Source organism: Melitaea cinxia, chromosome 3 (assembly GCF_905220565.1).
Source record: "Melitaea cinxia chromosome 3, ilMelCinx1.1, whole genome shotgun sequence".
NCBI lineage: Eukaryota > Metazoa > Arthropoda > Insecta > Lepidoptera > Nymphalidae > Melitaea > Melitaea cinxia.
The window spans coordinates 6716110-6740717 of record NC_059396.1 but is presented as its reverse complement, the minus strand read 5'-3'; the positions used below and the strand labels follow the sequence as shown (position 1 = coordinate 6740717).

The following is a 24608-nucleotide window of genomic DNA, read 5'->3' as shown; positions in this document are numbered from 1 at the left end:
TACAATTGAAGAAATTAATGATCTTTTCAGTATGTGTTCAACTGTGTGGAGTTCAAACTGCACACAGTGCTGACGGCTCCTCTCCATCTGTTCGTGGACCCCAACCAGCAAGACTTCCTCATATGTCACAAATTCATGCAGTATTCCAGCTTTTTCTTTGACATCATTGTCAAGAGTATGGCGCAGTATTTAATTAACACAGGCAGAATTAAAGTATGAAAATCTTTTCTGGATACCTGAAAATTGTGGTCTGAAAATTGTATTGTGCTAGCAGAGAAAGCTACATATTGCTTTTATTTATTCACAGATGTCTCGAAATGAAAGATTTCACAGCGACCTATTGGAAAACATTGATAAATTAGTATCTACCGTTGAGCCGTCGTATATTTTGCAACAACCAATGCAAACTCATATTTTTAACAAAAATTTGGCTCTTTTTTTAAAAGTAAGTATTTCTTATGAACTTCTAAGTTAATCAAATTAATACATGGTATATGGTATTATCTAAACGGTGATGACCTTTGTCTTGGCTTAATGGATTTTTATAGAGAAATGAAGGCCAAAAAATGTGAATGAGATTTACTTTCAATATTTCCATATAACCAACCAAATGCTATTTTTACTATTTCACCAATGTCGTGTAACCCCTGAGTAATCGCCTAGAAAGATTCCCTGTACAGATTATTTACACAACTTTTATTTTCAGTCGTGTCTATCATTCATGGACCGAGGATTCATATTTCGTCAAGTGAAGAAATATTTGGAAAAGTTTAAATCTTGCGACCCGAAAGCGTTGTTTGACTTCAAGTTCACGTTTTTGCAAACAATCTGCTCTCACGAACACTACGTTCCTTTTAACTTGCCACTACAAGCCAATAAGCTAGCCAAAGATTCAGATGAAGGTAAATCAGTATAATAAATTAATAAAATATAATAAACATTTCACACTCAACGACTCCCTGTCGAAGGTCCAGAAACACACAAACATTTGTATGGCCTATACAAATTTTTGTCATGTGAGGGGATTGAACTCGCGACCACTAGCGCAACAAACAACACTGTGACCTTTGCGCCAACGCGTCGTCCAAAGTCTCAAGTCAAGTTAAAGTATAAAATCATTATTTGAGAGGATTGTTAATATATAATTTTTGCTTCTGCTGAGATAACAGTTTTTGGCGTCAGTTAAACTGATCAGTTTTGCGCGTCAGTTGATATATTTCCCCACTGACTGGCGTCACTACGGCTCTTCAGTTTTCCTATGATTTTTTATGAGACAAAACTTTTGGTAGTTATATAATTCCAGCATAAACTGTTTTTACTGATTTTGATTTGAAAAACATATTCTATTGTCACAGAACCATCAAAATTAAAATTAACGGATGAGTTCATCATGAGACATTTTCTTGCCGGGGTCCTCTTGAAACAGGTGAGTGTTTCTAAATTATAGATATGTATAGTTATTGGCACGAATATTATGCGCTAATCTTTAACCTGTGCAGGAACGTCTTTCATTCCTTTCCAGTTGGTTCAGGGGTGTAAAACATTTATCTCTTTCCATTGATCGAAGACTAAAGTATTTGAAAATAATGTGTGCATATGCTTCCGTGCGCAGGTTGAGCAATCACTCCGCGAGGCGCCACAGAAGCGGCGTGCGGCGCTGGGCGTGCTGCGCGCGCTGCTCACCAAGCACGAGCACGACGACCGCTACCGCACGCGGCAGGCGCGCGCGCGCCTCGCGCAGCTCTACGCGCCCTGGCTCTCCGTCGTGCTCGGTCAGTATCAGCGTCAGTGTCAGTGTAGCGGCCACAGTCACAGTCACACGGCGCGCTGCTCACCAAGCACGAGCACGACGACCGCTACCGCACGCGGCAGGCGCGCGCGCGCCTCGCGCAGCTCTACGCGCCCTGGCTCTCCGTCGTGCTCGGTCAGTATCAGCGTCAGTGTCAGTGTAGCGGCCACAGTCACAGTCACACGGCGCGCTGCTCACCAAGCACGAGCACGACGACCGCTACCGCACGCGGCAGGCGCGCGCGCGCCTCGCGCAGCTCTACGCGCCCTGGCTCTCCGTCGTGCTCGGTCAGTATCAGCGTCAGTGTCAGTGTAGCGGTCACAGTCACAGTCACACGGCGCGCTGCTCACCAAGCACGAGCACGACGACCGCTACCGCACGCGGCAGGCGCGCGCGCGCCTCGCGCAGCTCTACGCGCCCAGGCTCTCCGTCGTGCTCGGTCAGTATCAGCGTCAGTGTCAGTGTAGCGGCCACAGTCACAGTCACACGGCGCGCTGCTCACCAAGCACGAGCACGACGACCGCTACCGCACGCGGCAGGCGCGCGCGCGCCTCGCGCAGCTCTACGCGCCCTGGCTCTCCGTCGTGCTCGGTCAGTATCAGCGTCAGTGTCAGTGTAGCGGCCACAGTCACAGTCACACGGCGCGCTGCTCACCAAGCACGAGCACGACGACCGCTACCGCACGCGGCAGGCGCGCGCGCGCCTCGCGCAGCTCTACGCGCCCTGGCTCTCCGTCGTGCTCGGTCAGTATCAGCGTCAGTGTCAGTGTAGCGGCCACAGTCACAGTCACACGGCGCGCTGCTCACCAAGCACGAGCACGACGACCGCTACCGCACGCGGCAGGCGCGCGCGCGCCTCGCGCAGCTCTACGCGCCCTGGCTCTCCGTCGTGCTCGGTCAGTATCAGCGTCAGTGTCAGTGTAGCGGTCACAGTCACAGTCACACGGCGCGCTGCTCACCAAGCACGAGCACGACGACCGCTACCACTTACAAAAAAAATAAAAAGTTAAAAAACTGTGTTTTGTCCGGAAAACATGTTAAATTTATTTTTCTTTTTATTTGTTTTAGATATAACCGCTTTAGCGGCCAAACACAAATTTCAATAATAATAGGTACAGTGCAACTTTGATATAACAAATCGGAGGGGAACATGAAAATATTCGTTATATCAAGTAATTCGTTGAACTGAGGTTTGTTATGTTGAGGTTAGGTTGGTCTAAAATTCGTTATAAAGAGGTAAAAAAATAGTTTTATTTACCTAAACATTATGTAGGTACTTATCTTGTTATAGCGAACAGCTTCTACTAATAAATGATAACACATTTTTATCAAATTATTGCATGTATTTTTTATTTAAAAACAATTAGGTAGGTAACAATTTTTTTCTTGCAATAATAATAATCAAAATTAAATGCAGTAAAATCCGCAAAAGAAAAAAAATCCGTAAATTAATGATGTTTCGCTTTTCTGCGACCGATAAGGAACACCTTTTACGTTTCTGAGCCATTTTAATTTAAATCTTTACCAATAGTGACGAGCAGAAGTGTTTACATTACTTTCCATCAAACAACAATGATTGTTTTACAGACAAAAGCGTGTCGAAACATGTCGCGACATGAATCACATAGTATGAGATTAATGCCCGGTTTCTAAAACGTTTGTCAAAGTATAGGTCTGCTAAACGACTGTTAGGATTTAACACGGCTGTCAAATAAATTTGAGTTGCTAAAACGTCATTCGTTTTGTAACATTTGGTCATGTAACATTATAATTAAATATTATTTTATAAATTTGTGATGTATCAAAACCTACATAAACTATTAGTTGTGATGTTATTTAATAAATCTGATAATACTGATACATCCAATAAAGCATCATATAAAAGAAGATGAAAAAATGGAAATAGTTCGTAAAAAAAATATATAGGTATTAAAAAAAACAATATTATGAAAAAAAAGATGAAGAGTGTATCTTTATAAGAAAAATTTAAATTATCAGAATATAGACTGATTTAAAAAAAACATTCGTTATTAGATTTAGAAAAAAAAAATATACAGAGGAGTATGAAAATATGATAAAGTAATTATAATTATAATAGCTTGTTTTAAATTCTAATTATTAAGTAATTATAAGTATTTTTTTTAATTGTTCCCATAAATGTATATTTATATATATATATATATATATATATATATATATATATATATATATATATATATATATATATATTGTATTGTATTGTATTGTAGTGGGCTCGGTTTTCCGCATTTAGACACAGAGGTGGTCCATTATGCGTGAAAAGTGGGATGACTAGTTCAGCCAGCCCAGCTCCTTCCAGAAGCTCAGAAGCCTCCTGGGGCGTTCACAGGCTTCTCGGAGCGTCCTTATTCCCTTAAGGATGGTAGCCCGGTGTGTGGCCACTCCCTCGCATTCCAGGATTACGTGGGCGGCTGTTTCTTCAGCAGCCAGACAGCCCCTGCAAAGAGGGCTGTCTGTTGCATTCATGATGAATAGTTGGTGATTAAGTGCCATATGGCCGGTAATCGTGCCAACAACTATTCGGATGTCTAAACGGTTAAGACTGAGCAGTCGGCACGCTAGTTGCGGTGATACCTCTGTGAGTATCAATTTAGACTGCCTACAGCCGGTTTGGTTTGCCCAAAGGGCATTGTGATTTGCACGTGTACGTTGCCTTACCCACGAGCGCAGTTGTCCAAAAGGTAGCGGCATTAGGATAGTTGGGCCGGCAACCTTTGTATTGGACCCCTGTCTAGCAAGCTCGTCGGCAGCGTCGTTACCGTGTGATCCACTATGTCCTTTTATCCACTGTAGTATTACCTCATTATGTGAGGCTAATACTTCCAGGGTTTGATGACATTCGTATATAAGACTAGAGTTAATCAAGTTGCTCTCTAGTGCTTTAAGTACAGCCATGCTGTCCGACAGAATACGGATTTTGTAATCCCTAATGCCTTTTGACAGGACGGCGGTGGCTGCATGGGTTATAGCAACACATTCACATTGAAAGATGGAACTGTGTTGGCCCAGCGTTAGTGATAAATTGATATTAAGGTCTTGTGAGTACACTCCAGCACCGGTACCAGACCCCATTTTGGAGCCGTCCGTTTAGATGCGGACCTCACGTATGCCGGACTGGTCTCTTACAGCCTCAAATGGTTGTATATGGTATTTCCTTTCAAAAATATGTTGTTTGGGAATCCTATCACATGGAGCAGCAAGTAGTGGCTCATAGCTCACAAGGTTGCTCCAAAGTTTGTTGTGTGGACCCTCCTGGTTGCACCACAGGCCCAAGTGTTTCAGCCTGATAGCTGACATAGCCGCCTCCTGTTGTATAAACAGATCAAGCGGTGCCAGGTCAAGCATAACCTCAAGAGCTGCTGTGGGAGCGGTACGCATGCAGCCAGTGATTGCAGAGCACGCTATTCTCTGAAACCGCTGGAGCTTATTTTTAACGGTTATAAGTTCTGTTCTCTGCCACCAGATAACCGCACCGTAGGTAATAATAGGCCTGACAATGGTTTTGTAAAGCCATAGAGTAATTTTAGGTGATATGCCCCAGCTTTTGCCGAGGAGCCGTTTGCATTGGCAGAGGATTATGCTGGCTTTGTTGATTTTTGAGTCTAAATGCCTGTTCCAAAGAAGTTTACTATCCAGGATTACTCCAAGATATTTGACCTCCTTGGTTAGGGCAAGACTGGTGCCAAATAATTTAGGGAGTTTGAGGTTCCCTAAATTCCGTTTATTAGTGAACATCACAAGTTCCGTCTTTGCGGGGTTCACTGTTAGTTCGTGGTCTACACACCACTGTTCAACGACTTTTAGTGCGGCCCTCATTTGGTCGCAGACTGTCCTCTCAGATGGTCCACTGACGAGTACAGTTAAGTCGTCTGCATAGCCAACTGTGAGAAATCTGCGGTCATTGAGCAAGGTGATCAGTTCGTCGATCACTATGTTCCACAGAAGTGGGGAAAGGACCCCCCCCCTGCGGACACCCCCTCGCTACAATGCCTCTGGTTGTTTCATTCACAGTGAATTGGATGGCCCTGTACCTGAGCATGCTGTCAATCCACCCGGCAATTGTGTTATTGACCCCACGCTTAGTCAGGGCCCGGCTTATGCTGGTGAACTTAGTTTTATCAAAGGCCCCTTCAATATCGATAAAGGCGCCTATTGTGGTGGAGATTGCCAAATCGAAAGTAATGTGGCATGGGAGGAAGAGCCAAAGAAGACACCTGTAATGGTGGACTGGATCACCGCCAAGAAAATTGTCACACATGACAAAGTAATCTGGGCCATCAACAGTTTCCTTCCATATAAGTCGGCAGGGCTGGATAAGGTGTTTCCAGGTCTGCTAAGATGGAGTGATAGGAAGCTAATCGACCACCTCGTCTCTATATATAGGAGATGCTTAGCATACTGCTACACTCCAAAGTTATGGAGGGAGGTTAAGGTAGTCTTCATACCCAAACCCGGCAAAGGAGACTACTCGCAACCAAAATCATTCAGACCTATTAGCCTTACCTCCTTTCTATTGAAAGTTCTGGAAAGGCTAATAGATCGGGAGCTGAGGAGCACAACTCTGGTTGAGCAACCTCTGAATCCCAACCAGCACGCCTATTCAATGGGCAAATCAACGGACTCTGCCCTACATAAGGTTATATATATATATATTTATGATTGAAATTTAAACAAATTATTGTTGTGACCTTTTTTTGATATTCCCTATTATTTATATATTGTTAGTAATAAAATTTAAAACTTAACAATTGAAATGTGTTAATAATAGAGATGACCACACAGAAGTGTTTTCATTTATTATTGAACTTTGACCAGTTTCTTCTTGGTGATAATAAAAAAAAGAACAATAAACTTTAGTTTAATAAGACCAAAATGTAGACTTTTATAAGAAAAAGCATATATTACATGTATAACACTTGGTTATAAATATGCTTTATATAATAAAATGTAGTTTCACGTAAAAAATAATTGTTTTCCTTAAGTTAATTCGCCGATATACACCGATTAGTCGACCGAGTATTTGACAGACGTTTGATCAATGTTTATAGCTTAATTCACGTTTCAGAAACCCAAAATGGCGGTTAACATACGATTCCAGAGTCAAATTTGACAGCCATGTCAACTGACAGGATGATTAAATTAAGAAGTTTAACCATGCTTTTAGCAACTCATTTGATACTTAACAAGAGATTTGACAGATGATTTGGTAATTTTTGCGTTAATCATCCTTTCGGAAACCGGTCGTAAGAGTTATACATTGGTGGGAACTTTATATAAAAGTTTTGGGTTGACAAAATTCGTTAATAAGAGGTATTTATACTTTTTCTTGATAGTTGAAAATTCGTTATAAAGAGGTTGTTCGCAAAAAAATGTTCGCAATGTAAAGGTATATTTTATATTGATTCTTATGGACAATTCAAGGGGATTATGAAAAATTTGTTATATCGAGGAAGTCGTTATATTGAGGCACGTTATATTAAGGTTGCACTGTATATCAAGTAATTTTAAGATAGAGTTCTCTGACAAACTTATCAAGTTAGTAGTAATTCTATATATTCATTATCATTTATTAAATTGTAATTACAGATAACGCTCATCGTCTGGTTACTAAAACACTCGCAAGCCCTGTTCTAGAAAATGGTCATGATAAAGTAGACGGAGATATCACTGGTACGTCAGCTCTCAATAGCACACAGAAGGAGGTTGTATCAGCGAACAGTACACCGCGTAGAAATAGACTAACATTGCACTTCGACCACACTCCCGTGCGGAACTCAGCTCACTTCAAAGAACCGCCCAATATTTCAAATAACATGTATGGAAAAGGTATGCAGCAAGTTTTAATACTTTGGTTGTGGGTTTTATGTTAAGGATCAAACCATATTATAAGGTCGATCATGAACCAATTACAATTTGGAACATTTTCATATTTTTTAAGATTAGATGTAGATTCGATGAACACTATCTTGATTAAAATAGGATAAGGCCAGAGATAGATTAGATATTTGGTACTAGACTAAGAGTGAATCAAGAACGAATCATGATCGGTATTATAACGCAGATGGGTCCTAAAAGCTTTATATTGTCCACGTCTATTATTCAAAGTGTTTGTTGTGATGGTACAGCATATAATGTATATCATATATGTTTGTAGATAACGTAAATAACATGTCGCAAAGCTCTCTAGAATCGGTGTCGACGATGTCGGGCGGTGATTCTTTGCCACGAAATACACGATTAGATTTGAGTGAAATCGGTGACCAAGTTAACAGGTAAGTTGATAATGTCTTAATGTCCGCACCACATTTGTTACTTTTTACTTATGAAATATTTACTTACTAATTATCAGACAGATAATAAATTTTACATGACATTAAATAGTTTTTGTGTATTTAAGATGCAAATTTACAACAACAAAAATTTGAAGGCCTGTATAATATTCGTTGCTAAGTATTATATGGTGATGACAGCTGAAGTACGGGTCTCCTAGTTCGGCTGTGGGTGATATTTAAAAAAAAAATGTGTCTATATAGTTGTGTAAATGTTCTGTAAATTTCTTGATGTGGGTACTACTTAACGGAAATAATTTTTTGTTTGTTGTTGCTAATTGTACGTGTAAGCTATTTTGTTACATTGTGAATTTAGAAAAATATATCGTTTAGATTTGGTGTGATGTCCGCGGAGGAGGTGCGCGATGTGCTTTTGTGTTTCCTGTTTGTTTTGAAGTACTTGGATGACGACAGGCTCGTCGAGTGGTGGAAGACTCACTCGCAAGCACAACAACAATCATTTTTCAATGTTTTAGAGTGAGTTGTAATGAATTATTCTAATCAGGTCGTAATTCTCTTTATAATTTATCTGTAAAATAAATTAAATCTATTTTATATATGAGAGCAGATGATTAAACTGAATCACCTAACTTATGAATAAAATCGTTAATTTGGTGTGCACTGTGCAACATCCATATATTGACTACTTTACCTTTAATAAAAAAAAAAAATGTCAATGATGTTACGTAACTGACGACTTATTGTTTACTTGTTTTTTCGTATACATATATTTTTTGAAAATTTTTCACCGATTATTACTTGTTGTCCTCTAGATTTAATTTTTCATAACACTATTTAAGTATTTAGTACAAAAAAATTCAAAGAAATTAATTATTTCAGAATATGTGCAGAACAGTTCCAATATATCGGTAGAAAGAAAATTCTATCAGAGCTACGTGTCCCGTCACCAGATTGCAACGGCAAGCCTAAACCAGTAAAAGCCAGGACATTGCCCGCTAGAATGAGTCCGCCGGACTTCTCGAAAGAACCACCGATCATAGTTGAGAAAAATAACACCGTTAACAGGGAAAATCTAGTCAATACCACAGTCACAAATGGTACGTATATGTACGAATACGAGAGTACGGTACTAGTATATGATCTATACAATATTTAAAAAAAAATATTTTTTTTTTAAACAAGAAGCTTTTAAAAGAGTGTTAGAATTGTCATTCTACATAAATCTGTTCTGTCACTGGATTTGTAGTTAATTTTAGTTTCTGCAAAAACAAAGTAGAATTTAGGTTGGCATCTAATTATAAATAATAATTTTATTATTTTAAAGCAAAATTATTCTAATTGTAAGTTATTTGCATTTGAGGGTAGTGGTGCGGTTCACTATCACATAAGACGCCGATCAGCATTCCGTATCTAGAATATAATCGTTAATAGTATGAAATTAAAGATAAATTTGTTGACTCTTAGAAAAATATTGTGAACCACAAAACCTGCGAACTGAACATTCAGTTTGCATTCTTATTATTTATCGAATATATAAATGTAATAAATAATACTTAAATATAAAATATGTTCGTTCAACAATATTTAAATGCTTGGAACAAAAATATTCTTCAAGAAAATTTAAAGTAACAAAAAATTTGCTTAATTTAGATAATTGTAAATATGTGTAGTATGTTTTTTTTTTTCGGTATATTAATATGTTAATCTATGTTTCAGAATTAGAAACACTGTCCGAGTACACAGTAATAACAGCCGGCTGCCTCGCTACGGAAGTGGGACTCATTATTATAGATAGGGTTTGTTTATTTATGCGAAACTTTGGAGCAGCCGAGGGGGTTGCTGCAAAACCATACCTTAAGCTCTTACAGTACCCGCAGAGCGAAACATTGTATAAACATCTTTTCGCGGCTCTGAGAGCGTACATCAATCAATACTCAGATACATTATTTGAAGGTATGTTATGTATTTTTTTTTTTTTTTTTTTTTTTGTAATAATAATACTAAATAATTGATAAAAAAGAATAAGTGTAAATGAAAAGGATTCAGTACATATGAGGAGCCCCACGTCCCAAGGGACAGTGGGCTACATGTGAGGGTGGTGCAGGCGGCAGCGCGCTGTGCGGCGGCGTGGTGCGCGCGGTGGTGCGGCAGTGCGCGGCGCGCGCGGCGGCGCTGCGGCGCGAGGCGGCGGCGGCGCTGTACCTGCTCATGCGCGCCAACTTCCAGCACGCCGCCGCCGGGAACCTCACGCGCGTGCACCTGCAGGTCCGCTCGCCTCCACCCCGCGTGTCGCCTTCCAAATACTTTGTTTACGCCGGGGAAATCTTCAACTAAAAGATTCCCAGCGCTCGTGTGAACCGGGTAATGTGGGATTTTTACCCACTGAAACCTCCGCGATGGCCATCTTCGGCACGTTGTTGGAGGAGCTACGGGATCGCTTGCGCATCCGCTTCTCCTCCCGAGCCTCACACCGCAACGAGGTCATCGCCGTCGAAGTCTGACCCAAATCTACCTCCCCCTTCTAAATATGAGTTCGAAACGGTTCGTGACCAAAACGAATGGTTTTAAATACTTATAGGAACAGGGCCTAATTCGATCCGCTGCTTACTGAATGATTTAATTGGTTTTACTTAACGAATGAACTGAAGAAAATAGGCCTTAGAATTTCTTCCTATAGTATGTTTATATATGTTTTTCCTATAATATGTTTCTATATGTTTGATGCTTATCTAGTATCGCAGTACCGTTTTTTATTACGGTAGGGCACAGCAGTATATATCCTGCTTAAAATCTTGAGTGACCCGTCTGTGGAATTGTCATAACTTTCTCCATTCTCAATCTTCTGTAAGATCACAGCTAAATAACACTTCTCTCGAGTAGTGCTGTGTTCCTGTGGTGAGTAAGGTGGCCAGAGCCCCTGGGGAGAGTCGAGGCTAGGGTTGATAACACGCTACCAATGCTTTTGGTATTGTAGGCGTTTACAAGCTACGGTATCCGTTTATCATCAGGCGAACAGTATGCTTGTTTGCCACCTTTATAGATATAAAGAAAAAATCATGTGCTAGAAATTTAACATTTCTTAAGCAAAGTGAAGTTAATTAGTTTTGAATGTAAAAACCGAGCTTAACTCGATACTATTATTTTAGTGATGAATGAATTGATAAAAATGACTAAGAATTTTTTCTAAAGCGTTTATACCATTAAAATGCTTACACTGGTCCAAGCAACATGAATTCTAAAACAAGTTTAACACTTGAAAAATTACCTATAATATCCGCATGCGAAATAAAAATTTAAATTTGAAATATGAACTAGGTTATCTTTTTATGAACAACTTTAAAATAAATACCCTTTTCTTAGACAATTAAATTGCAACAATAAGAAATACATTTCAAAAATACATTTTATAATTTTTAAATAATACTACTATTTATTAACTAGCCCGTTGGCGCAGTTTGTAGTGGCCCTACTTTCTGTTCTGCGGGTTGCGGGTTCGAGTCCCGCCTGAGTCTGGGTGTAATATTTGTATTTATATATTCAGACATATATTATTTCTATATGTATTGATCGAAAAAAAAAATAGTTATAGCAGTCGGCTGTTACCTGTAACAAGCGTTAAGTTGCTTATCATAGGAACAGACGACCGTGTGTGTATGTTATAAGATATTTATTTATTGACTAACATAAACTCTCATTGAGCGTTTTTATTATTTCTCTTCAACTATACGTCTTATAATCCTAAATTTAACTTGCGGTTTTTGGAACAGGTCATTATTGCAGTATCAAAATTACTGGATAATTCGACAGCACTTAACTGTAAACGGTTTCAAGAATCACTTTCAGTTATAAACTGCTTCGCTACTGGAGATAAAGCTATGAAAGGAACAGGTAAAAATTATTTGTTTTTTAGTTTTTAAATAACTGAAGGAATAATTAATAAAACAAAATATGTCAACAGATCATATTTAAAATAATAATATATTGTCCGATACAAACAATATTTAAACGGCCAAATGAATGACGTCACTAATGTAATTAATATAAACTCTTGAACAATTGTGGAACTTTGTCACATTTAATTGAAACTAGAAATTATCAAGTAAAATTGAAGTAATACTATAGAAAGATTTTTCTTAAATTTGTAGTTATTATAAAAATCTTTTTTTTTTAAAACCTGTCGACCTGTTTAATTTATACTCTATAAAATATCGTTTTGAAACAAAAAAGTGGAGCAGAAAATTTTTAGCACAAAATATATCTTCAACCTTGAAATCTTAAATTGTGCCAGGCCTGTCTACGGAGGTGGCGGAGTTAATGCGTCGCGTACGCACCGTGGTGGGGGCGCGCGCTCGCCTCGCGGGCGTCGGCGGCTCGGCTGGAGCGGGTAATTAATTTTATTCTTTTTTGTAGATATATATTTTTTAATTTTATTAAAAATTTCATATTTCGCCTTTTAATCATAATTGTAATTTTTGCTTTTAAGTATTTATATAATACAGATACACTGTCTTCTTACACATATAGATCATAATACATACATCAAAATACAATGTTCCATTTTATGCATTTACATCTAGATTAATGGTACCAGTATAGCTAGTTGCGGCTGTCTATAAATGGATGCACTGCAAGAGAGTATTAATTTTCTGTATATTATTTTTTTGTGTATTTATGATGGCGTGTTTTTAAATAAATATAATGTCGCGCTGTCGGCACAGGGTTTGGTGCCATAATTTTGTTCTAATTACTACTTCATATAAATAAAAAGATGCAACAAACATGTGTGACATATATTATGAGGGCTATTTCGATACCAGCAATTTATAATAAGCTAACTCATAAAAGAGAACTTTACAATAGAGGCTTATAAAAGGGAAAAACGTAATACCTTTTATATTAATTGAGAAAGTTATTTGAAATTTGGTATCTTTAATAGTTAATTTATTCATTGCAATTTCACAATTTTTATTATTACAAAAAAAAAAAACGCATTTATTCAAGTTGCATTAAGAAAACCAACTTATCGAAAATTCGAGTTGGCGTAGTATAAATTGTTGGTGTCGATTTATTACTAGCGCTCCACTGTCTATGCTTTAAATAGTATTAGGTAGATATCTAAAATATTAGCGGATTGTACACGAATAATAACTACCAGTGGATGATGACCGGGGATATTCTATATTTTTAGGGGGACTTAAGTAGTCCCACAAGTAGACCCGCATTATATGTTCGATATCATAGAGCAATTCGATATAAGTAGTCATTTCGATACAATAAAATGAGGTGTTCAGGGGCGGGCAGCGTGCACCTGGCGGAGCTGCAGCACGCGCTGGCCGCGTCGTGCCGCGCCACGCCGCGCCTGCGCCACGCCTGGCTCGCCACGCTGGCCGAGCACCACGCGCGCCACTGCGACCACGACGAGGTGCGCTCACGACCCGCACACCGCCTCTCGCGCACGCACCGCCCACACGCGCGCACTCAGCGCGTACCGAATTTAAACTGCTATCATATCGCCACATGCTTAAAAACTAGCAGCATTTTTTTTATGTCACTAGTTCGGCAAACAAGCGTACGGCTCACCTGATGGTAAGCGATTACCGTAGCTTATAGACGCCTGCAACACCAGAAGCATCGCAAGCGCGTTGCCGACCCAATCCCCAATCCCCCCAGGAGCTCTGGTCACCTTACTCACCAACAGGAACACAATACTGCTTGAAAACAGTATTATTTTGCTGTGATCTTCTGTAAGGTCGAGGTACTACTAATACAGCATACGTGCTTATCATACACTTGTGTCTCGTTACTACAACTACTACACCCAAACGTACTAGATTATTAATTTAGTAAAGTTGATTACTCAGAAATATAATTTAAGCTCTGTTAAGATAAAATGTCGGACCACTCTCAGTTTTAAAATTTCTATATATGTAATTTCGTAATTAATTAATATCGTATTTGCAGGCAATGTGTTGCCAACTCCACATAGCAGCACTCATAGCAGAATATCTGAAACAACGCGGAACGCTGACTTGGGGCGCTGAAGCCTTTGACGGCTTGTCGAAGAACATCCCGAGAGACGAAACCGGCCTTAAGATAGATGAAGGTTAGTAAAATTTTTATTTATTTCAATAATTTAAAATACATTTTAATAACAATAAATACCACAGCAATGTTGGATTACAGTGAGCGAAAATAATGTGCTAAAATCTCGATTTTCTATGTTAAAATTATGTAAAAACAGCAAAAATTTCATTGACGTTTCTAAAAGCCTATTATTAATATAATATAATATATATACAGACCAAATACTATTACAACTAAAAGAATCGATAAATAGATTTAAAAATAACGCATTTCGGACTTATCTTAAACTACAAAATAATAATAATTCTCTGTATCATGTCGTAGGAACAATTTCACAGTCTTTCTTATAGTCGTGCGATACGATGTATTTCGTTATCTCCGTAAATGTGTCCAGAGGACAAAAAGCGTTGCACCCGGGAACTTCCATCAGACGAGGTTCCGCTGAATCATCGTCCCAATAATATATCTGAAATGATTTTTTTTTGCGATGTAGAAATGATTGAGTAGACGTATGAATTAAGAAATGTAATATACTTCGGTTAAATCGTATTATGTTAATCTTATACTTGTGGGTCTCACCATCTGGTATCGGTTTCGGTTGTTATCATAGACATTTCATAGTGATCATTACTATTATAGTCGTCACAAAATAAAAGGCCCGTTTAGACATTTGACAAATACTCTAGAACGTAACTTGGTACGAAACTGTAAGAAACAATAAAAAAATTATTAATAATTTAAAGTGTTTGTAAAACATACGTACGTTTTTTGGCGCGTTAAATAATATGATCGAATATATTGGGAGTATTCTTTTTGCGCTTACTTTATAGTAGCATGCAAGTTCTAATTATTACAAAACGTCTCAAAACCAGTTACGTTTTAAGCCTTTTTTTAAAACATTAGTGATGTAACTAATTTATTACTGAATTTCACCAGCTTCATTCGATTTTAATCGTAATTTTAAATGTTGCGTCGTAATCAAAACAATATAAAAATATAAAATAAAGACAAATTTACCTTTTGTGCCATTGTATTATTTCAAATTACCTACAATATTAAAGTTTAAGTTGAATTTCTGATCAAAATTTTAATCAAATGCACTTTACATTACTTTACATTACATAATCAAATCGATTAAATACTCAAACAAACTTGAATCGATTTATTGTCAGTATCGAATACCGAGTTGTATGGTTACTTCGCTGTTTACGTCCCGATGACATGTCAGATAATTTTGTAATAACAGTAATATTAATAACACACACACGCACATACACACGCGCACGTACACGCGCACGCACGCGCTCACGCACGCACGCATGCACGCGCACACACATAAATACACACGTACGCGCACACACATAAATACACACGTACGCGCACACACATACACACACACACACACACACACCCACACACACCCACACACACACACACACACACACACACACACACACACACACACACACACACACCCATATACACACACACCCATACACACACACACACTTCTCACAAATTTTTTTTACTTTCATGTTTTTTTTAGAATTGACTTATAAGTTTCAAACAAAATTAAAAGGTGCGTACTTTGAATCCAAATCGCTGACCGTGGCTCAACGCATTCTGTTCCTTATTCCCCTGTTTCGAGGGTAATTTCTCGTGTAACTCGAAGAGCAGCGCGGCGCCGGGGTCGGGCAAGCGCGGCGGGGGCGCCACACACGCTGACAGCAGGGCGGCCACGGACACTGGCGTTCCTATACGAACTATGATCTTGGGACTCGACGGGTCTTTCGTGTTCGATATCGCTTCTCTTATTATCTGTTGTAGTAATGCACCTGCCAAATGTTTTATTTTTTATAAATATTATCTTATTAAAATATTTTGTTGCTTCTGGACGTGATTTGAAATTTATATTAGGGTATCAAAAATTCAAAGCGAGAGAAATCAATCCCAGTTTGGAAACTAAGACTAAGACTGAATTTATTATATCTTGTTTTAAGCAGGATTATTCATAAAACTAATCATGTGTAATATATATCGTGCTTTTGCCACGGTTTTTAAAAAAATGGTAAATCCGGAACTGTTGTCTTAATTATAGTTGTCATACCAACCTCCACTAAGTTTTCTTAGTAGATTATTATGAAACATCATGTTGTATTCTAACCTCGCGACGTCCATCAGCTTTCTTTTCACATGCTTCGCCCATTTCGGGTTAGCTACTTTTATGTCGTCCTAAAATTATTTTGAAATAAACATATAAAAAAAAATAGTACTATTAATATGTATAGGTATTATCGGCAAAGTGTATAATTCAGTAATTCTATAGTAGTCTCGGTCATGTATGACATACAGTTTCTTTTGTTCATCATTACACATATTGATAGATGATGTATAGAATACGGAATAAAATTTGAAAGGTACGATTTTATATTCTTTGTCGATTTGTTATTTTTTTCGAATGCATTTATCTACGAAAGTGCTGAACTCATTTCATTACAATAATTTTAGATCCTATACTTGGTCATTACTTAGTGTATTAATTGTGACTCAGAGAAGCGAAACAGTAAACATTAACGAAAGTTGAACAGCAAGATTCAGCTTCTCAGCCCGAAAAGCCAATTGAGTTGTCTGTTAGAACAGTTAACAGTGTCCGTGCTTTTTGGTCCAGTTGTGTAGATCCGATTCCTATCCTGAGTCTGACCAAAATTCAAACAGGAAAGTTCATTGCGAAACGCGTCGCAACATATTCACCACACTTTCCACCTTCTGGGCATTCTATAGTGCTTAGGCAATACATAAAAAAGAAAATTATTTATCATACATTGTTTCAACCTAGTCAATGTACAAAATTATTAGGTATTCCCTAGAATGCAAGAATATATACTTTACCGGTAACATTATAACAGATATAACGAGGTAATGAATTAATTAGATCAAATTCAAATATAAAAATAATTATTTGTAAAACTTACTTGTATTACAAATAAGTTGTTTAAATTATATGCGTCTTGGGGCGTACTGAAGTTAGTTCCGGTCATATGTGCTATCTTTTGGAACAGATCTCGATACGGTGTAAGCAGACCTTCCTCGGTAAACGCTTTTAACAATCTCTGCTTTTCTTGGCCATAGCGCGGGCAGTTTTCATCATAAAGAATCTAAAACAATAGTAAACATATTTAAAACAATTATAAAATATTGATAACTTAGTTAACGTGAAATGACCACAAATAAAAATAAAAATTCTAAACAAATAAAATTTTTTTAAAACATTTTGAATTTATAACTTGATTATCTATCTATACAAATAAATAAAATTGGAATGGCTGTTTGTAATATTAAAATAACCGCTTCTTACTAAATGCATATACACTGTACATATACAAAATATATAGCTATAAAATAGTAAACTATATCATTGTTCATTGTACATAATTAGGTAAATTATAAAAAAAAAATGTGAATTTTAATGTAACCTTTTATAAATGCTAATTAAGTAAAATTGTTTGTTTTGATATCCGAGCATACGATATACATTCTATTCATCGGTGTGTCAGTTAGTCTTAAATAAAGTAATGGTCATCTGTTCCTAAGGAAGACACTGCCTGTGCTTTAGGTAACAGCCGACTAATAAATGTAGATATATTATTGGGTGTTTCGACAGCTCCGTCTTAATGTATATCATTATTTATACATACACAGAACAGCTGTCAAAACACCCAACACAAAAAATACAGTCCTTAACATTAAACGAAATAATATTACCATAATTCTGAATGACTAGTAATTTTTACGTGTACCTAACAGTTGTAAATATTATTAAAGAACATAGAAAAAACATTTTATATAGTACATTTGGTATTATGTATCAATTTTTTTTTTTTTGTTCAACGTTTAATAAATCTACGCAAAGCTGACGCCAAAGCTATTTGTACTCTAAAATACGACGGTTTATGCCGGTTTTATATTAAAATATATATAGGCTTCTGAAGGTGTTCTGGAATATATATATTTATAACTTACAAAGTCTTCATCCCTCGGTGGATAAGTGTAAGGTACGGGCTGCCAGTTTAGTGTCTCGTTCCAGACTTGATCGGGCGGCGGCGGCCAAAGCCCTGCCGCTGTCAGTAGCGCTGTCATCTTACTAAGATCCGTATCGGACGCTATGACGAGACTTTTCTCTGAAAAAATTATCATGAAATTGCTGTGTTATTCAGATACCAATGATAATATGTCTTTTTTTTCTTATAAAGTTTTAATAAAAAGTTTTTTGAAGTAAAACTTCTTTACGCACTTTTGACTTAAGGAGTAGTTGGTAAATGCGTAACGAGAGCGTTACGAAAAATGTAATCGGGTGAGGCGAACGGAAGATGAGGGAGATATAAGTTAGATGGAGTTAAAGAACACTTCAGTCGTGTAGTCTAAAAAACACAAGTTTTTTTTAAATTATTATTATAAAAATGTCCTAAAATGCTATTAATCCATTCAATCTAAAAATTCTTTAACTCAGACAAGATGATACTATACATTTCACTTAAATTATAATTAGAACTTAGAGGGAGATCGATAGTGCTTTGAATAAATTCGTAATATATACCTACTCGTATTCACATTACGCATAAGTTTTAAATCTTAATAAAAATGTGTGATAAAGATTGGGATTATATATTTACCAGCTTCATAGTAAGGTCCTAAGAAGTCGTTATATCGTTTTCTAAGTAATGCGCCCATCTCGAAAGTCAATAACTTTCCTTCCTGTAAAAGAAAAATAAGTTAAAGAGAGAAAAATGACGAATAAAATATATTTGTGTGAGTCGAGTGCCGTATGTTGAAGATGATAAATCATTGTTAAAATGACACTAATCTACGCCTCTCGACACCTCGTTCCTGTTTAGAACACGACCTTCAGAAGTCGAGCTCCCTCCGTCGGACCAGGAAGTAAACGCTTCAGTGCAAACTATCTTCGCCCGACCCTCGAATGACTATGAAACTTTTAACACCGTTTTTTGGTTTCTTTGTTTACTTGAACACGCTAATCTTAAGAACTACAGGTCCTATTTGAAAAATTCTTTCAGTGTTAGATAGCGCATTTATCGAGGAAGGCTGTAGGCTATATAATATTTTAGTAACTCATTTTTTTTAATTAACGTGGATGAAACCGCGGGGAACATCTAGTTTAATATAATAAAATAATATTATCGCACGGTCGTCTATTCCTAAAATTTTTGCATTAGTGTAGGTAACAGCCGACAGATATAGTTTAAGGTTGTTTTTTAACAGATGTACATTTAAATTATAAATACATTACACCCAGACTTTATGCGGAAATCTAATCACAGCCCCCGGAGTAGAAAACAACTGAAACAACCCTACAAACTGCGCCAACAGGCTAGTCAGTTCGTACATCTATTAGCAATTTATTGTTACGTGCAAACTTAATCCAACATATGCTCTAGGTATGTAAACTACATAACAATAGCCGAGCGTAACATTACATTCATCAGATTAACTCAACAAATAGAGGAAATACGGTGACTGATACACTTTTGTTAACACTGGTCTCGGTACAAAATTGATGAATGATCTGTAATAATTTGAAAAACTGTCATTAGCTTCTATTTCGCAGTTTTTCCTTATTTCAATGTATAGAACTCGACTGTATTTTTTTTAAGACGAAAAATTGCTATCGATTAAAAACTTTTATCTTGCTGTTTTGAATTTTGCGCACGAAAATCATAACTAGCTATAGCTTAGTCTATTTTCTATCTTACGTATGTTATCTGAATGAAATCCACAATAAAATCTGATAGTTATAGCAAAAAAAAAAAATATTAAATTCTAATGGATGTAACATTGGTGTGAGGAACATAAAGATACTTACATTGGTCAAGGCTCCAGCGCCGTAAGGGACAAATACTTGTTCCGGGGGTGGTGCCCCGAGCATGGCCAATTCGCGTTCACTGGGTGTGCGCTCACCATGCGACATGAGCTGTTACACATATTCACATACGTTTATACATTATAATTGTAGTAAATGTATTAAGTTAGGTATGTAATTTGGTAAAGTTATGGACTAATTTATTACATATTAAAGTTGGTCTATTAATCTTTCTAAAACAATACATTTTTGGTTTTTTATATTCTTAAAAAGATTTGTCTGTAATGTAAACGTTACAAGCATAAAAGAAAACCTTCACTATATACGATTTTAAGAACTATCTCATTAAAATTTTAACCCAGTTTGAATGTAGGTACACATTATGGTATAATAAATGTAACACATTATGATAAATGTAACTTACCACATGAACTTGTCGCAGTATAGTGATTTCAACTGTTGTGTCCTTCATCAAAATCACTGCAACGAGGGCTGAATTCAAAATACCATGTTATTTAGCTACACACTGATTAAATTTGGTCAGATTCCAAATTCAAAACTGAAACATATTAAACACTATACCACAAAATCCTACTACAAGACTGGTTGCCCTAAAGAAACCCGCTGATCTATGCGAACTGTAATCTGGTAACCGAAGGTGACCATCAATTTAAGGCTAAAAGGCGAATAGTGAAGTAGTAGTAATAATGCATCTCTTTTGTTACGTCGAGCTTCTTACCCTAAGCTGTACTAAAGCTTCAGATCTACCAAAATACTTTGATGTAGCCATCTACAAATGTTGAAGTAGGACACAGCAGGATATATCTTGCTCAAAATCTAGCTCGTCTAGGGAAGTACTCCAACCTTACAGAATATCAGAGCTAAATAGCACTGTTCTCAAGCAGTGTTATGTTCCTGTGATGTGAGTGAGGTGGCCAAAGCTCTTGGGGGTCGTCTGGGTAGGGTTGCCAACGCGATTCTGGTGTTACAGACTAGACGTCTGTAACACCAGAATGTAGACTACGGTCACCGCTTACCGTCAGGCGGCCCTGGCCTGGTCCTGCGCTTGTTTGCCGACTTAGTCGTATAAAAAAGGAGGAATGTGAAGAATGGTCAATTTTGAATATTCTCAGAAACATGTTCACCGTTGTAATATTTTATGACTAGGTTCATCTACTGAAACCGTTTACTGATTTTTACTAAAACCATTCCTCATACAAACCGGCGATGAGTGAGACGCCCACCAACACGCCAAGACAACAGCAGGTGTGCTCGGTGCGCATACTCGGCGTCGCGTCCGCCGCGTTGGTCGACTCCTCCTCGCGACCGCCCTCTTTCCTTCAATATTTAATTTAAACAAATTTTGAAAATTTGATTTAAATCTGACAAAATAATCATTTTTCTAAACCCATATTCGTAACAGTGTCGTTAAAATTTGATTCAATAAGAGTCAGGAAATTATTTTGTAGTAAACCAATCATAAAAAGCATACGTCAATTTGTTTGTTTCAAAAAGAACTAGTGCTTCGCTTAGGTGACGTTTTAAGGAATAGAGATCAATTACGCAAACTATCCCTTTATCCATTTTTGTATCCATATTTATTTGTGCGTTTGTATCTTATATGCTTAGTGCGTCTACGCTTTTTCCAAACTAGTGCAATTGAGTTTTAAAAAAATGTCACATTTTATTATTAATACTTCATAAATACCTCTTCTAACTGTTTACGTGAGGAATTGTCGTTTGTACTTAAAACGACACAGCCTAAAATTTATTAGTCAAAAATATATAACCTCATTACAGTTTGGTTTTTTTTACTATATTTGTTTTTCATTGCATAAACCATCGTTTTTAAATATTTAAAAAAATGTGAATTGAATTCAATGTTATCAGAGATTGATGTGCTATTTGTTTTATAATATTTTGATATATTTGTATTTGCCGAAGTTAAATTTGCTTAGATGAATTATTACTTTTAATTAAAAAAGTATACTATCACTTATCGCCTTTATTTAAACACAAACTAATTGAATATGTATCAACATTATAAAGTATTACAAGGTACCTTGTCTATCTTTAATACTGTATATTTATTACCGTAGCATATTGTGATATGCATGTCTCTAACACTCGACGACACGTATTTAAAATAAATATTTCATGGAATTAAAAGTTGGCAGTAAGATCTAGCCCATATCCATGCGACACTCACATTGTCCTCCGCCGGGTTAACAGCTCTACATTGTAGTCCTATCGTGACTCGTGCCTTCACTTATAGTATCGTATCCCAAAAATATCTATGATAGCTTCATTATATACACAGCGGGTATGCGGGATCATACGTTCGGAACGGTCTAAACCCGATACAAGGATGGCGGAAGTGCACGACGCGCGAAGTGATCTTCCACTGAGAGCGACACGGGACGCTCATCAGATTCACGGTCGTTGCGAACCGCCGCTCAGATGATTGACTTTGTCCAATCGATTGTACGATATCTATTTACACGTACACATAAACTGACTTTGCCACTTGTATGGGTGTACCTGCGCCCCGGTGACGTCCTCGCCGGCGTTCAATTGCAACTACAGATTTTATCTTGTCATTATATCACAATACACACAAAATGATATTTTAATTTAGCATTGAACTTTGTGCCGATTCAAATTCAATATTTAATTCTTATGCACTTTTATTTGGGACAAGTGATGCGTGTTAATCCCACGCTTTATGTTATTTTGCCATTTGGCTTTGGCTGTAAAAGGTACAGCATATTTTATTAATGAAATAAAGTCTAAACAATTTCATGACCCTCATTTAATGGATCGGGTGAGGTTGATTTTGACTGATAGAGTGAATTAAAAGATTGCGTTGGCAATGTGCGATCGAACTACACCTTCCGTTTATCCTCGCTTGCAAACTGCGATGTGTCTCTGATCTCCTATTCGTCGTGATATTTCTGTTTACTTTTAGATATTTTAAAAAATTTGTTAAAGTCATTTCGGTTATATTCGCTTTCGATAAAAATCTGATTATAATTTAAATTTTTCAGACAAACAAACAAAATATTCTTGAGCCTTACCTTAGAAGAAAAAAAAAACATAGTTTAAATGCGCTCCAGTACCTACCGACTAGAATTAAGTTTCTTCACCCTAAAGTTTCTCGTTTGTAGTAAACCAACAATCAGGTAAAAAAAAATTCGACTAGGTTAGATCTAATCAACATGATTCAGCCCGAAACATTCCACTACTAGGCCTATTTCCCTATGTAGGAGAAGGATCTTAGCTTGATCCACCACACTGCTCCACTGCGGGTTGGCGGATATATTCTCTATATAAGTAACGATGGTTATCAGGTCTATATGATAACATATATACCGATAATTTAACACGCTCTCCGAGGCACGGTGGGGGGACCCATAAGTACAGATATAGAAACCAGAAAAAAATATTTGTACAAATACAAATATCCGTCTCGAGCGGGAATCGAACCCGCAAACCTCCATCTCTGTTAAAGTCATCCAGTACAATTTGTACAGAAAAAGATTTATAAAAATTCTATTAAAACCACCTAATTTATCCAAATAGAGGAAAATTAAAAAATATGAATAGAAAATAACAAAGTGTGATAGGAGCTATCATGCGAACGATTAAAATCTTGTATATCTATCTATATATCCTCAAAATTTAAATTATTTAACAGGTGCTCGTATATTAGAATTACAACGAAAACTCATAAAATTAGTAGTAACTAATTACATTCATTCGTCAAGTTGCGATGGGAAAAATTTAAAGCTAGTTTTCACGCAAGGAGTGGCAATATCATATGTACTTACATTTTACACACAATACCTATCAACTGAACCATAGCGTAACAGATATTTAATACATAGAATACGTGTTTATCTCACAGCACGTAAAAACCGTAACAGGCGTTAAATTCTTTAAATTTATTATTATATCACGGGCGACGTGATATACTCAACTAATAGCATTTTACCTATCTTATTTGTGAAGACATTTGATAAACTTAACAAATATCATATAGTTAGAGGACATTTCAGAAATTATTCCAAATATAACTCTATGCAACCTTACATATTATTTGTATGGACTAATGTGTGTAAATAGTGATTACGCTACAAGTAGATGTATTTCCTAAATGTCTTGATTCTACCTTCTGATTCTACTCTCCTGAAATACTAAGCTATATTATCAAGTCTCGATCTGATCCTACAATATATTAACTGTCAAGTCGTCGATCGATGATAACGATTTAATCGTTAGAAAAATAAAAAAGGATTTTAAATCAGTAGGAACTTAAAAAAATCAACCCAATCAAGACAGACGCAAGTTATCTATGCTTATTAAAGTATAATTAATAGTAATATTTACCTTAAAAAAGTAAATATTTGCCTTAAAAAAAAAGAAAAAATTCGAAGAGAAATTCAAGAATTGAAACAAAAAATGAAAACAAAAAAAAACAGTCAAAGGAACTTGATTAATATTTGTTTAACAATGTAATTTACCTTAACCTT

At 36.9% G+C, this 24608-nt stretch overlaps 1 protein-coding gene across 1 annotated transcript in view; it reads left to right on the top strand.

Moving 5' to 3' along the window:
• The window catches only part of LOC123669349 (dedicator of cytokinesis protein 9), a 65408-nt gene that overhangs the window by 11492 nt on the left and 29308 nt on the right, over positions 1-24608 (top strand). The window contains exons 15-29 of the mRNA XM_045602955.1: positions 31-213; positions 308-445; positions 707-902; positions 1356-1426; positions 1613-1772; positions 7414-7653; positions 7982-8099; positions 8490-8633; positions 8997-9214; positions 9834-10070; positions 10222-10382; positions 11885-12005; positions 12406-12501; positions 13409-13539; positions 14079-14220. Of these exons, the coding sequence (XP_045458911.1) occupies positions 31-213; positions 308-445; positions 707-902; positions 1356-1426; positions 1613-1772; positions 7414-7653; positions 7982-8099; positions 8490-8633; positions 8997-9214; positions 9834-10070; positions 10222-10382; positions 11885-12005; positions 12406-12501; positions 13409-13539; positions 14079-14220 (2356 nt within the window). The remainder of the gene's footprint in view (positions 1-30; positions 214-307; positions 446-706; positions 903-1355; positions 1427-1612; positions 1773-7413; positions 7654-7981; positions 8100-8489; positions 8634-8996; positions 9215-9833; positions 10071-10221; positions 10383-11884; positions 12006-12405; positions 12502-13408; positions 13540-14078; positions 14221-24608) is intronic.